The 10,863-nt window shown below is 52.5% G+C and overlaps 2 protein-coding genes across 6 annotated transcripts; one reads left to right on the forward strand and one right to left on the reverse strand.

Moving 5' to 3' along the window:
* Positions 1-155: 155 nt before the first annotated feature.
* LOC132085338 (cytoskeleton-associated protein 2-like) lies at positions 156-10,827 on the reverse strand. 5 transcript variants are annotated; one of them, XM_059490745.1, is made up of 9 exons: positions 10,766-10,827; positions 10,088-10,153; positions 8,757-8,821; positions 6,807-6,985; positions 6,263-6,446; positions 5,369-5,476; positions 4,744-4,807; positions 3,993-4,140; positions 156-3,903 (listed from the first exon to the last, which is right to left on the reverse strand). In XM_059490745.1, the coding sequence occupies exons 4-9, from the start codon at positions 6,917-6,919 to the stop codon at positions 3,660-3,662; spliced, it is 861 nt and encodes a 286-aa protein (XP_059346728.1). In that variant the 5' UTR covers positions 6,920-6,985; positions 8,757-8,821; positions 10,088-10,153; positions 10,766-10,827; the 3' UTR covers positions 156-3,659. The 5 variants fall into 5 exon arrangements, with proteins under 5 accessions (XP_059346728.1, XP_059346727.1, XP_059346729.1 ...); XM_059490744.1 differs by having other exon boundaries at positions 5,369-5,524; XM_059490746.1 differs by lacking the exons at positions 10,088-10,153; positions 10,766-10,827 and having other exon boundaries at positions 5,369-5,524; positions 6,263-6,519; positions 8,757-8,770.
* On the forward strand, positions 1,467-2,813 carry IL1B (interleukin 1 beta). Its single transcript, XM_059490659.1, has 6 exons — positions 1,467-1,507; positions 1,593-1,641; positions 1,723-1,912; positions 2,016-2,186; positions 2,296-2,441; positions 2,601-2,813. Exons 1-6 carry the CDS (start codon positions 1,467-1,469, stop codon positions 2,811-2,813), a joined length of 810 nt encoding a protein of 269 aa, XP_059346642.1.
* Positions 10,828-10,863: the final 36 nt, after the last annotated feature.

Consider the following 10,863-nt stretch of genomic DNA (forward strand, 5'->3'; position numbering starts at 1 on the left):
GAGTCCACGCAAGCCTGGCCACGCACATCCCCGGCCCTCCCAGCATGGCGCAATCTCCAGCACACCAGATGGATGTGAGGATGAGGAAGGCCCCTAAAGGCCATGTCTCTGAAGGCCATGTCCCCAGGTCACAAGAAACTGAGCGGACAGCAGTGTTATGAGTAGAAAAGTTGTCCATTTATTAAAGGTTACAGAGTTCACAAGCCAACTGCTGCCACATTGGAGTTCTAACTATTAGTTGTTAATAATTTCATGTTGTAATCCTCTGTTGTTAATAGTTTTCCTTTAATTACCTGTTCCTGATGGTTAGTAATGCCCCTTTGGCACCCGGGACTACCAAGAGGAGGGGACATCGGGGTTGGCATGCAAATGAGGAAACCCCTCACCAAATCTAGCAGGAAAAACCCCTAAAAAACCCAAGACACGGTGGAATTAAGAGATCAAAGTGATGCCTAGACGTGAGGAACAGAATCCAGTATCCGCTAAGACCCTTTTTACCCCTCACCCTAACCTAAAAGATGTTGGCTAGAAAGAGGACCTCGAATGTCAAACCCAAAGATTGGGACTCCTCTGGTGTTCTGAAGCCTCAGCTCTGCCTTCAGACCAGCAGACACAGCTGCACTCTTTTTCCTCCTCTGTGCCGCTCCTGGGAGCTGCAGCGGTGTGAGCGCAAACTGTCGGTTCTCCCCACCCAAGCTGATTTTTAATAAAGGCATTAAAAAGGAGAAAGATCTCCTTCCCTATTTATTTCAGCAGGGTCCTGCACCCACTGGTGTTGGGGCAGTGCGGACAAGAGGGGTGACATAGGAGGCACAGCTGACCGTGGCACCGGGGGTCTGGGCAGTACGGGAGGAAGCAGTGGGGAAATGGTGGAGAGGCAGCGCTTGCATCACCGGCCACGTCCGGGACACCCACAGTCCCCGGCCCTGACAGTGTTGTCCCAGCTGGGCTGGGGCTGGCGCTGGGACTGGGGTCGGAGCTGGCTCTGACTCCAATTCCCTGCTGTGTCAACCAAATGGCAGATCGGCACATGGTCACAGGGCCCACACATCAACGCCAAACACCCCTCCGCTCTCTGCCCCCACACACCAGCCCTGGAGCATCCTTCTGCTGTGCCCCACAACCCAGCTCTGGATAATCCCCAGCTCTGACCCATATCTGGTCCTGGAGTATCCCCTGCTCTGCTCCATGCTCTGCCTCCCCACTGCACTGCTTGGGGGCAACCAGCCCCCCTCAGCCCTCCAGTCTCAACAGAGCAATTGGGCAAAACCAGGCATTGCGAAACCTGGAAATCCCACTCTGACGGTGCTTCCTTCTACAGGCTCTTGAAAAGCAGCTGCGCTGACGCTGGGCTCAGAGAGCAGCCAAGCAGCACTGCAGGCAGGACAGGCAGGAGCAGGCAAGCGCCTCAGAAGTTTGCAGGTGCTGTGAAGTCTCAGCCCAGGACTCTTCAGTCAGTAGCGGCAATGGCATTCGTCCCTGACTTGGACATGCTGGAGAGCAGCAGGTAAGAACAGACATGCCAGAGAGGACTTTGGGGATGTGAGGCTGCATTCCTGACCCTGACTTCACTACGTCCCTTTGCCTTTCAGCCTGAATGAGGAGACGTTGTATGGCCCCAGCTGTCTGTGCCCGCAGAAGGTAAGGCTGTGGTGGTGGGAGTGGTGGGGTCCGTGTTGTATGGAAGCCAGGCTCTCACCCTACATCCCCTTTCTTCCGCAGAAGACCCGGCTGGACTTGGAGGGGACATCGCCTGGGGTGGGCATCCAGGTGACAGTGACAAAAGGACCCCTTTCCAGGACCTTTCGCCAGGCTGCTGTCCTGGTGGTGGCTGTGACCAAGCTCTTGAAGCAGCCGGCACGCAAGGACTTTGCAGACAGTGACCTTGGCAGCTTCTTGGATGATATTTTCGGTATGAGGGTGATGTCAGGGCTGGCACCCCAGCCAGAGGGTATTGTTGGGGGACATTCTTGGACCTGAGAGCAGCATCCTCCTGACTGTCTCTCTCCCCACAGAGCCTGTCTCCTTCCAGTGCATCAAGGGCAGTTATACCAGGGCACCCGTTTTCCGCTACACTCGCTCCCAGTCCTTTGACATCCTGGACATTGACCACAAGTGCTTCGTACTGGAGTCACCCACCCAGCTGGTGGCCCTGCACCTACAGGGACCCTCTGCTGGACAGAAAGGTGAGAGCACATGGTCCCATCCCAATGTCCCTGTCCCCAAACCCTGGACCACCCAGGAGCCACTCCACAAGCCCAGGAGCACCCCTTTACCTGTCCCTTCTCTCTGCAGTGAAGCTCAACATTGCTCTGTACCGTCCCCGGTCATCGCAGGGCGCTCCAGGCTCTGGGAGGGTGCCGGTGGCCTTGGGCATCAAGGGCTACCAGCTCTACATGTCATGTGTGATGAGTGGCACCAAGCCTGTGCTGCAGCTGGAGGTGAGCAAGGGGTCCCAGCAGTCTGTCCTCTGTGGGGCTGGGGGCTCCATTCCACCTTTGTCTTGGTTCAGGGCAAATTTTGGAGAGAACTTTTAATTTTTAACTCATAAAGTCAACCTATGGACAACCTTGACCGCCATTTCACCCCTCTGGCTGTAGGAAGCTGACATCAGGAGGGATATTGAGAGCGTGGAGCTGACCCGCTTCATCTTCTACCGCCTAGACAGCCCAGCTGAGGGGACCACACGCTTCGAGTCAGCCGCCTTCCCTGGCTGGTTCATCTGCACATCCCTGCAGCCCCGCCAGCCCGTGGGCATCACCAACACCCCAGACCAGGTGAACATCGCTACCTACGAGCTGAGCAGGCACTGAAGACCCTGCACCAACCCAACCCAACCGGCAGTCACCGGTTTTCAGGCTGTATGTACTAAGTACAACCCCTGGGACACAACCTCCCTCCTCATCTATTTCATGTGAAATAGCAGCTCCGGGCCCCATGGGCTCGAGCCATCCCAGATTATATATATGTATTTATTTATTGTGTCTTCCCATTGCTTTGGTACTTACTTGTTGTACCCCTTATTTATTTTTGCTTTTAACTTGTATGTGGATGGAGGTGGAAATAAAAAGATTTCTAGGACAGCATGGCTCAGCTCATTACTCATGGGGGATGGAGTCACGGATGGGAAAATCCGTCTGCTTTGGCTGCTTTTTGGGTGAAAATCCAGGGCATGGGGGGCCACCCCACAGCCCAGGGACCACCGTGACCCATGCAGGACCCTCCACTACTCTGTCTCCATGCCCGCACCACAGCTGGGAGGTGACAGAGGTGGGCATCTCATAGTGGAACCCTGGCAGCTGCCTGAAACTGTCACCTCTGCCCCAGCTATGGCCAGCAAATGGCATGGTGGGCCACAGTGCAGCAGGACAACGAGTAGCATGGCATTACAAGGCGTGGCATGATATCACACAGTACCATGTGGAGCGCTATATAATACAATGTCACATCACACCATGTCTTATCATGTGGTCAAACATTGGTGGTTGACCACATTGATGGTTTGGTGGTAGTGATCACAGCATCCCAGAAATCTCATTTCTGGTAAAATGACCACAGATAGATACCTATTCTGTGCCAAAATCTCCCCCCTACATCTGAGGGGCAGCAAGAGCAGTCAGGGGAATGTGTACAAGGCAGCCCGCTCCTGCGGGGAAGCCTCAGGGGCTCTTGGGCGGATATGAACTCAAGCCCTCCAGCTCTGTCACTTCAGGCAAAGCCTTGTTCCTCCGGAAGAGGAAGCGAGTCTCCTCCTCAGCAGCCAGGATCTCACTGAGGGCTGACACCACAGGGTCATGGTCCTTTAGCATCTCTGGGTAGCGACTCCGAGCCCTCTCAGTCCGCAGGGAGCGCCGCACAGGAGTTAGAAATTTAAATTCTCCGTGTTCAGGCAATTCCCTTCCTCTGTGGAGAGAAGAGCCTCAGGTAAACCCTGCAGAGGACCACGGGCATGCAAGGGTGTGTGCTGCCTGGAGCAGGAGGCTCAGCCTTACCTGGTTGCTGATGTAACCAGCAGCTTGACTGAGGCAGGGAGGGAGGTCATGTGCCTCCCCACCAGGCCTGGAGTTGTTTCTAGAGGATGCCTCTCAGCGGGACAAGGTGTGGTAGGCACCCGAGGAGTGACTTCTTCTACCTTTGCTCCTGGCAGAAAAAGAAAAGTGTTGTTGTTATATTTCTAGAGTCCCATACCTTCCTTTGGTGTTTTCTTATGGCTGTAGATCTTCACAGCACAGACTCCTTCTTCTGCATGTTGCTCCTTCTTAGTCAGGGCACCCACACGGCTCTCCCTGACTGGCCAACCCACCCCCTTTTATCCCAGCTACCCTCACTAGCCACAGCTGCAGCCCAATGAAGGACATTGCAGCTGCAGCCCATCAAGATCAACTGGGACCTACCAGGGCAAGGCCTATAGACAGATATTGAAGTACAATACAGATATTTTACTGGGACTCAAAGGCCACCTCTGCTACAGAAAAAGGCAGCACAGTTGCAGCACTGGCTAGGGGCTACACCTCGGCACTCTGGACAGGGGCAAGGTGCCTGCCTGCAGAGGCTTGCAGGGCCAGGACCCTCCCAAGCTCAGGCAGAAGAACAGTGTCCCATTTTTCAGATCAGGATTCCAGAGTTTCACCACACTCCTTAAGAGGGACACGAGGTGCTGGGACAGACTGTAAACCGTGTTGCCTCCAGGCTTGCAACACCAGGGAGCGCCCATGCTCATCAACCCCACAAGGCTCAGGTTACCTGCCAGTTTCTGGCCTGCATCCTTCAAAACATTGAGAGCAGTTTCTCGGAGATCTTCAACTGGCTGCAGGAAAAGCAGAACATGGGTCAGGGCAGGTCTGGCATGGGAATGGAGACCTGTTGTAATCTTCTCAGCAGTGTCGTTGTAACTTCTCTGCCGGAGCTCCTCTCCAGCCCTCTCTGAATGTCACAACCCCTTTTATCCTAGCTACCTCCACGGGCTACAGCTGCTGCCAATCAAGAACATCACAACTACAACCCATTTACAATAACTAGGATCAGGACAATACAATACAGAGATCACTGCCATACATATGTTTACAATACATATATTTAATCAGGCCCCCACAGAGACCAGAGTTAGAGATGAATGGGAGGAAAGGCTTTTGCTGCTCAGCCTGTGCTGGGGATAGGAAGAGGCTGCAGTATTCCCCTTTGCCCAGTGGGATCCATCAGCACCCAGCTGGCCAGGTGCCCACCCTGCATGGGCACATCCTGCAGCACAGAATGGGACTGGCAGCTCTAAAAGACTTTTTCACCAGTGACTAATGCTGCTAAACTAATTCCAAAACCCAGCCCCTGGATCTTGTGGAACCCTTCCAGAGCAGAGGCAGGGAACACTCACCTCAGCCCCAGCGCTGACTGCTTCTCTGTACAGTTGCAACACATCAAAGGGGCCACTCCGGGCCAGCAGCTTTGCTTGGCAGATCCAGAATTTGGCAAATTTCTCTGCCTGGGGCACAAGGGACAGCACTGTTGAGATCTCCTCCGCATGGACACCCTGCAAGTAGAAGGGTAATGGTCTGAAGAAAGGTGTCCGTGGCATGGATGAGTGTGTGCACCAGGAGGAAGCAGACCGTGCCTGACCACAGCTCACAGCACTCTCCAGGAGGAGGCCCTCAAAAGTCTGGCTTTGCAAATCTCCTATCTCTCCCTTGGATAATTTGGTCTAGTATTCCAGAGGGGTGTCAAAGGAGAGAATGCAGTGCTGGCATAATTGGGGCCAGTAAACCATGGAGCAGGGCTAGTGGTCTGTGTTGGTCTGGTCTCTGCCGTCTCCCAGTCAGCTCACTATTGTATTCATATTGCTGTTATTACATTTCTAGAGTCCCATACCTTATGAGCAGTTCTTCCCAGCAGTGTTGTCCCTGCTTCTTCCCCAGGGCTCCTCCAAGGCTCTCCCTGAGCAGAAAGCCCAGCCCCTTTTATCCCAGTTATCTTCATTTCCTACAGCTGCAGCCCAATTAAGTACATCACAGCTGGAGCTCATTTAGAACAACTAGGATTGGGGCACAGCCACTTACACAATTCATATATTTTACAAGGACTCCTACGACAGCTCACTGCCTGCCTTTGGCCTACCCATAACTTTATGAGCACTTGTATTTTCCTATGTTTCCCCTCTTGCCACTGAACACTCGTTACCAACCCCTCTTAGCTACAGGAGGAAATGGCCTCGTCCCCGGGCACGCTTCAGGAGAGGAGAAGCTCATTCAAGCAGCTCCTTCCCTATTCTCACCTCCTCAATGAGCTGCAGGCACTCAGTTAATATGCTGTTTGCCTGGGCTCGGAAGTGCTGCTCTTGTTCCTCGGTTGGCTTGCCCTTTCTGCAGGATGGTATCACCGCCTGCTTCATAAGCAACCTCATCGGCGGCCGCTTGTATATCCTGCCTTTGGCTGCCAACCACTCCTCCAGCTGTTCCCTGTCCAAGGACAGAGAAATCACAGTTACCACAGCAGACGGTGTCCTCGGAGTCTTCCTTTAGCCAACTTCAGCTGCTTAAAAAGAATCAGTATATTTATCTCAGAAACACAACTGAGTTCTAGGACTGGGAGAGGAAGTCACACTCAAGCCAAAGCCTTGAGGCTGGAGCAGGAGAGTGGCCACACAACTCTCCTTGCACTTACTGAAGTGGTGGGAGAGAAACCCAGGGTGCCACCCAACATTATCCCCAACCTCTTCTTTTTCAGGCCATCAACCCCCCCACAAGCTTTTGCTCATAAAAGACTTTGGACTCCATTTCCAGCAGGATGGTGCTGGCTCACTCAGAGCTGCCCCTTACCTGCGCTCATCTGTAGTCGCTGGAGTCCTTGGAACAGGCCAAGCATGCATGCCACATGCCTTTGGCAGCTCTGGTTTAAGCTGCAAAGGCTGGTTACTTGTATTTTGTGACATGCTTCTTTATTTTTGCAAGGCTTTCCTGTATTTATTCAGAGCTGGGTCTTCTTTAGTCTGATGGTTCTATAAAAGAGACACACAAAACTCAGGATGAAAACCTTCCAAACATTCCTCCTTCCCCCAACCAAGTTCCCAAGGCATCACAGTAAGACAAAACCTTGGACTCTCAATTCAGTTGCCTGAGCCCCTCAGATCACCAACTCTCAGTCCATCACCACCCTTCAGATAATCAATTCTCAGTTCATCAAGAGGAGAGGAGTCCTTCTTGTGCCATAGGCTTCCCCTGGAAACCCAGTTGAAACTTTGTGTGTTACCATGTCACTCGTGGCACTGCCCGGAGAACATCTGCCATCCTGACATCTTCTGTCCACGTCCATGCTCTCACCACTGCACACGGACCAGAGCTGCTTCCAGGGTTTTCCTTTTAAGGGTGCTTTGTCCAGTTCCAAAAAGAGCACAGTCTCTCCCCTTTGGGACACCTGTCTCCCCCAAATTTCACCCTCTGGGGCCGAGGGGTCTCAACACTGAACTCTCTTGGCTCTGAGCCATTGCCTCCCCCTGGATGCAGTCTCTGTGTCACAGGAAACATGATTCTGTCCATGGCTATACAAGAAAAGTCCAGCCAAAGGCCACTCCATCATCTCCTGCCACCTAGAATTCTTCTCAACTTCTCTTGGACATCTTTCACTTGCACAAACTTGCATCACACTTGCCCATTTCCTGCTATTCATCCCTATCTCTCTTCTCATTTAGGAGGAGGATCAGCATTTGTAAGGTTTCAGTCATCCAAGAAAAGGGTTAAAAATCTCAAGCTCTGCCTGTCCAGAACTCCCACGCGGCCCTGCCGAGCGCACCCTCCCCTTCTCCTTCTCAGCCGACCTGCTATCAAATTCCAGGGTGGCACAGGCACAGGCACGGGCTCTCCCTGTCTCTCTTTCCTGGGTGGGGATGGCTGCCCGATGACTCTCCAACGACTCTCCACCCTTCCATCCTGCAAGGGCCTCTTCACCTCCCCTCTCTGTCCGAGGCCCTACCTCACCCGGCCGCACGGCTTCCCCTCCTGCGCCCGGCCCGCAGCTGCGCAGGGCAGCTCTGAACCTTTCCCTGACCGGAACCAAAGACAGCTTTCCTGGGAGTCCTCTGCTTCTGACCTCCGTGTTCTCACAGGCCTTTCCATGTCCTCAGTGGCCACTGGGAGAGTTATGCCTCTCTCTGTTCAGAGGATATGTGATTGCCACATGGCAAAGCAGCTGTCAACAGAACGATAACACAACAGCCACCGGGACACAGGCAAAGGAGCAGTCTCCCAAACTGAAACTCCTAACTAAGCTAAACTCCTTTGAAAAACACCTAGTTTGATTAATTGTCAGCTATTTAGCAATCTGTGATATGTCCCCCATTTGGAGTCAGGATCTCATGACCCTGACTTGGGGATGTGGCTTTCAAAGTTTTCTGAATTGCAGCCAGGATGAAAAATTGTTATGACTAAAGTACGTTCTCTTGTGACCCTATTAAGCAGTGATCCTGAGTGTGACCTTCTGAGCTCTCTTGGACTGCTGGGGGCTGTGACCAGCATCTCCTGCTGAGTGAGCCAGCAAACTCTCACATTTGCTGTACTTGGAGGAACATTTGTGTTCTGGTTTCAGATTGATTGGTTTTAGATTTTAGCTTGCTTTTTCTCTATGTGCTTTAACCATCCAGTAAGTAAAGTGAAGCTTGACAATGAATTTTGTTGTGCTTTCACTTTAATATTAAACCTGCTTTGGCCTTTGCCAGTCATTCTTTAAGCAACCACTCACTTAAAGCATGAAAGATTCAAAAGCTTCCTACTTACATGCTTGAGTTTAGAGACCGTCCTGAGGGTGAAGTCGGTTGATTCGTCCAGTGCTTTAAAAGGGTCTGTAAAAGTCCAACAAGTTACCAGGTTATTTAACAAATTATCAGGCTATTTATCAGCCATAAAAAAAAGCAGAGGAATTAAGTATCTAACCCACTGCTGGTTGTCTGAGACACAGGAGCTTAGGAGCAGCTTTTAGAAATCAAAAACCTGTCACGGAGTACTACCACATACTATTAATTTTCTTTTGTGTGGCATCAGAAAGGCAAGCCACTAACATCCAAGGTTGTCACAAAACTTCTATGGACAACAAAATTAACCAAAATGATTCCTTGTTGAAGATTGCCATGCAAGATATTTTCGATTACCATCTGTATGGCAGATTATCTTTGTCAAGTGGGCAGTTTGCTTTATCTCTCTCTTTGAATGACCACAATCACATCTCCCTGGGAGGGGACATCTGCTGCTAACATACTATTGAATGCCACTGCATGACTGTAAGAACTATAACATCCCATTGGGAGATCTGAGCCCAGAGGGAGGAGCCAAGCATTGCTATCCACATATAATTCAGAAGTTTTTGAATCACCAGCACGGCTTAGTCCCTGGGATTCCCCAGAGGAACAGCTGCCTTCTCTTCTTCCCCTGGATCTTCAGAGGAAGAATACATCCTTTTCTGCAGATCCCCTTGCTCCAACAGAACCACCCCTGACCCTGCAGGAGGGCTGAGCCACAATTCCAATGGGACTGCTGCCAACACCCTGATCCACAGGGTGTCAGGTTGGGTTCTGACTCTGTCAGTGTTGTTCTAGTGTACTGCACTGTTTATTTTATCCTTTTTTTTTTTTTCGTATTAAAGAACTGTTATTTTCTGCTCCCACATTTTTGCCTGAGAGCCCCTTAACTTAAACTTTATAGCAATTCGGAGGGATGGGGAGGGTTTACATTCTCCATTTCAGGAGAGGCTCCTGCCTTCCTTAGCAGGCACCTGTCTTTCCAAACCAAGACATTCCTGCAGGCAGTGGTCTGGCAGGTAGCGGGTTTGGAGGTTCCCAGACTGCCAGAGCCAGGAGCTGAGATAAGAAAGTTTCAGAGTTACATAAAATATGCAGAAGAGACACCATCAGCCACTGGGAAACGCCAGCACTCAAACCATTCCTTTGCTTCTGCTGCCAGTAACGACAGACTGGTGCCAGGGTAGAGCCCAGACAGGAGCTGGTTCTTTGTACACAGGCCAGAGAAGGTAGATACTGGTCAGTGGGGAGAGCCAGCTATACCTCAGACCTTTACATATTATCTCATCCAAGCCCAACATCCTCCTAACTTACTTGGCACTTGTGCATTTCAGCCTTTCCTTGGCTACTTGGCAGTTCTGCAGCTGGCTCCTCAGTTTGCTGCAAAGAGATGGCAGGAAATGCATTGCACACAGGACAGTCTCAGTATTTAAGAACTCATGACATTGGATTTCTGTTACTCTCAAACACTACATTGCACACCTCCCTGCCTGGGGAGCCTGGCAATGCTGTTCCCAGGAACTCCCTTGCACATGATATTGCCCAGAGGCTCGTTGCCACTTAAGCTTCCTGACCTTCACAGTGTGATGCCACTCAACCCCTCAGCTGGGCAGGGCTCAGTTTGCAGAAGGAAAGGCTTCCACTGAGCCCAAGAGCAGCACGACCCTCCAGCACACTCCCACTCCTCCCAGACCGCGTCCCTGGGCCCGTTTCGTGGGCACCTGCCGCGGATTCACACATCGTTACTCACACCGCCCGCCCTCAGCAGCTTCCCACCAGCCCATCTGTGCCCCTTCTGCGCTCCCACAGAACTCGGGCCTCCCCACAAGGTACCCGCCCCACGGGGTCCGCAGCTCCGCCGCACCGCAGGTCCGGCTAGCTCCGTTCTCCGCCCCCACGGCCCCTGGGCCACCCGCACCCCCAGCACCGGGACCCCTCAGACCCCGCTCCGAGGCTCCCGCTCCGAGAGTCCCTCACCCGAGGCTCACTCACCCGCCGCTCCCGCCCGCTCCATCCCGGGCGCCGCCGCCGAACGGCCGCCGGCACTCCCGACAACCTTCGCGCTGCCGTTATTAGCCACCGCCTTCTTC

Source organism: Ammospiza nelsoni, chromosome 30, assembly GCF_027579445.1.
Source record: "Ammospiza nelsoni isolate bAmmNel1 chromosome 30, bAmmNel1.pri, whole genome shotgun sequence".
In the NCBI taxonomy this organism is placed as follows: domain Eukaryota; kingdom Metazoa; phylum Chordata; class Aves; order Passeriformes; family Passerellidae; genus Ammospiza; species Ammospiza nelsoni.